Here is a 1,437-nt window from a genome sequence, read left to right as displayed (position 1 = left end):
TTTTTCATAAACTAAAATAAAGTTACTATAATAAATATTATATATTGATATTGATGATGAATTTGATTAATTATGGATGCTACCTTGTTTGTGTGAAATCAAACCAAATTTGCTTGAAGACCTTGATGATGAGTTCATGATACTCATCTGAGTTGAGAGAGAGGTAGCAAGCAAGAAGATCCTCCAAGTCCTTTGAGTTCCTTATGTTGTTCTCCACAATCATCTCCACCATTGATTCTCTGAAATCCTTCATTGGATTCAAGGATGACTTCACTACAGCAAAGCTGCCGGAGATGCTTCTCCGGCAGCCGGAGCTCGACGACACGCTTCTCCGGCCATTACTATTGTTGTTATTATTGTTATTGAGCTTGTTCATTAGCTTTGGTGAATTGATCTTAACCTTCATACCTGGTGAATTATTCAGAGAGAATCCTCTAACATAGTTAGTAGTAGGGTTGTTCTTCTTCCTCTGTTCTTGTTCTTGTTCCTTCACAATCTTCTTAACCTTCATGGTTTTTTGTTCTTCAGCCATGGTGGTTGTTCTTGGTTTGGTTATGATTGGAGGCAACGACTCAAGCTCAGAAAATGAGTCATCAAATTTATGATGATGATAGTGTTTTTTTCTTGTTGAAACAAGTGAATTCTTGTCCACATCTATGACTATGTCACTGTTGGTGGTGTTGGAAAAAGAAATCATTTCATCAAATGATGAAGACTCTGTTGTTGTTGTGGTGGTGGTGGTTGGAAGAAGAACATGGTCTGTTCTGAAATTTGGTTCATTGTTGTTAGGGGAATCTTCTTTTGGTGAATCTTCATGAAATGGAGGTGTTGATGAATATTCTTGGTCATCATAAGGTGGAGAATCTGATTTGTTATTGGTCCAAACAGATTCAATGAGTGTGGTTGTTGTTGCTCTGCAGCTACAATTAGCAGCAGAAGAGACAGAGGAGGAGGAAGTAACTAACTTTGGTGATGACGATGATGATGATGTTGTTGTTCTTCTTTTCCTAATTCTTCTCTCTCTTTGTTGTTTTGATGATGAAGATTTTCTTTGTGGTGGTGAATCTTTGGGGTTATTTTGGTAATTGAGCTCCCTTGTGAAGTAGTAAGATTTTCTTGGGGTGCAATGGTGGTGGGGGAAATGGGGTTGTTGCTTTTGTTGTTTTGGTGAATGTGCGGCGGCGGTGGTGGTTGATGGTGGTGGTGGTTGGTGGTGGTTTTTCTTTTTGGTGGTGGTTTGTTTTCTTCCCTTAGACATATTATCTCTAAGTTTGTAAAACCAAGCATTTGGGATCATATCTGAAAGCTTAAACTTGTAATTTCCCATTCTCTCCTTTGTGAGTGTTTTGTGTTGGGGATGGGACAACAAAAAAGAACACTCTATGAGTGTGTCTGCCTTGACACACTTTGGGTCTTTTTTCTTCCTTTCTTTGTGTT

The 1,437-nt window shown here is 38.6% G+C and overlaps 1 protein-coding gene across 1 annotated transcript in view; it reads right to left on the bottom strand.

The window, feature by feature from the left end:
- Window positions 1-1,431, bottom strand: part of LOC107625864 (transcription repressor OFP1) — a 1,524-nt gene extending 93 nt beyond the window's left edge. The window contains exon 1 of the mRNA XM_016328597.1: window positions 1-1,431. This exon is cut by the window's left edge and continues 93 nt beyond it. Within this exon, the coding sequence (XP_016184083.1) occupies window positions 80-1,327 (1,248 nt within the window). The 5' untranslated portion in view covers window positions 1,328-1,431 and the 3' untranslated portion in view covers window positions 1-79.

This window comes from Arachis ipaensis, chromosome B02 (genome assembly GCF_000816755.2).
Source record: "Arachis ipaensis cultivar K30076 chromosome B02, Araip1.1, whole genome shotgun sequence".
NCBI classification, from domain to species: domain Eukaryota; kingdom Viridiplantae; phylum Streptophyta; class Magnoliopsida; order Fabales; family Fabaceae; genus Arachis; species Arachis ipaensis.
Note: the sequence above shows the minus strand (reverse complement) of the source record. Positions and strands in the feature narration are given on the sequence as shown.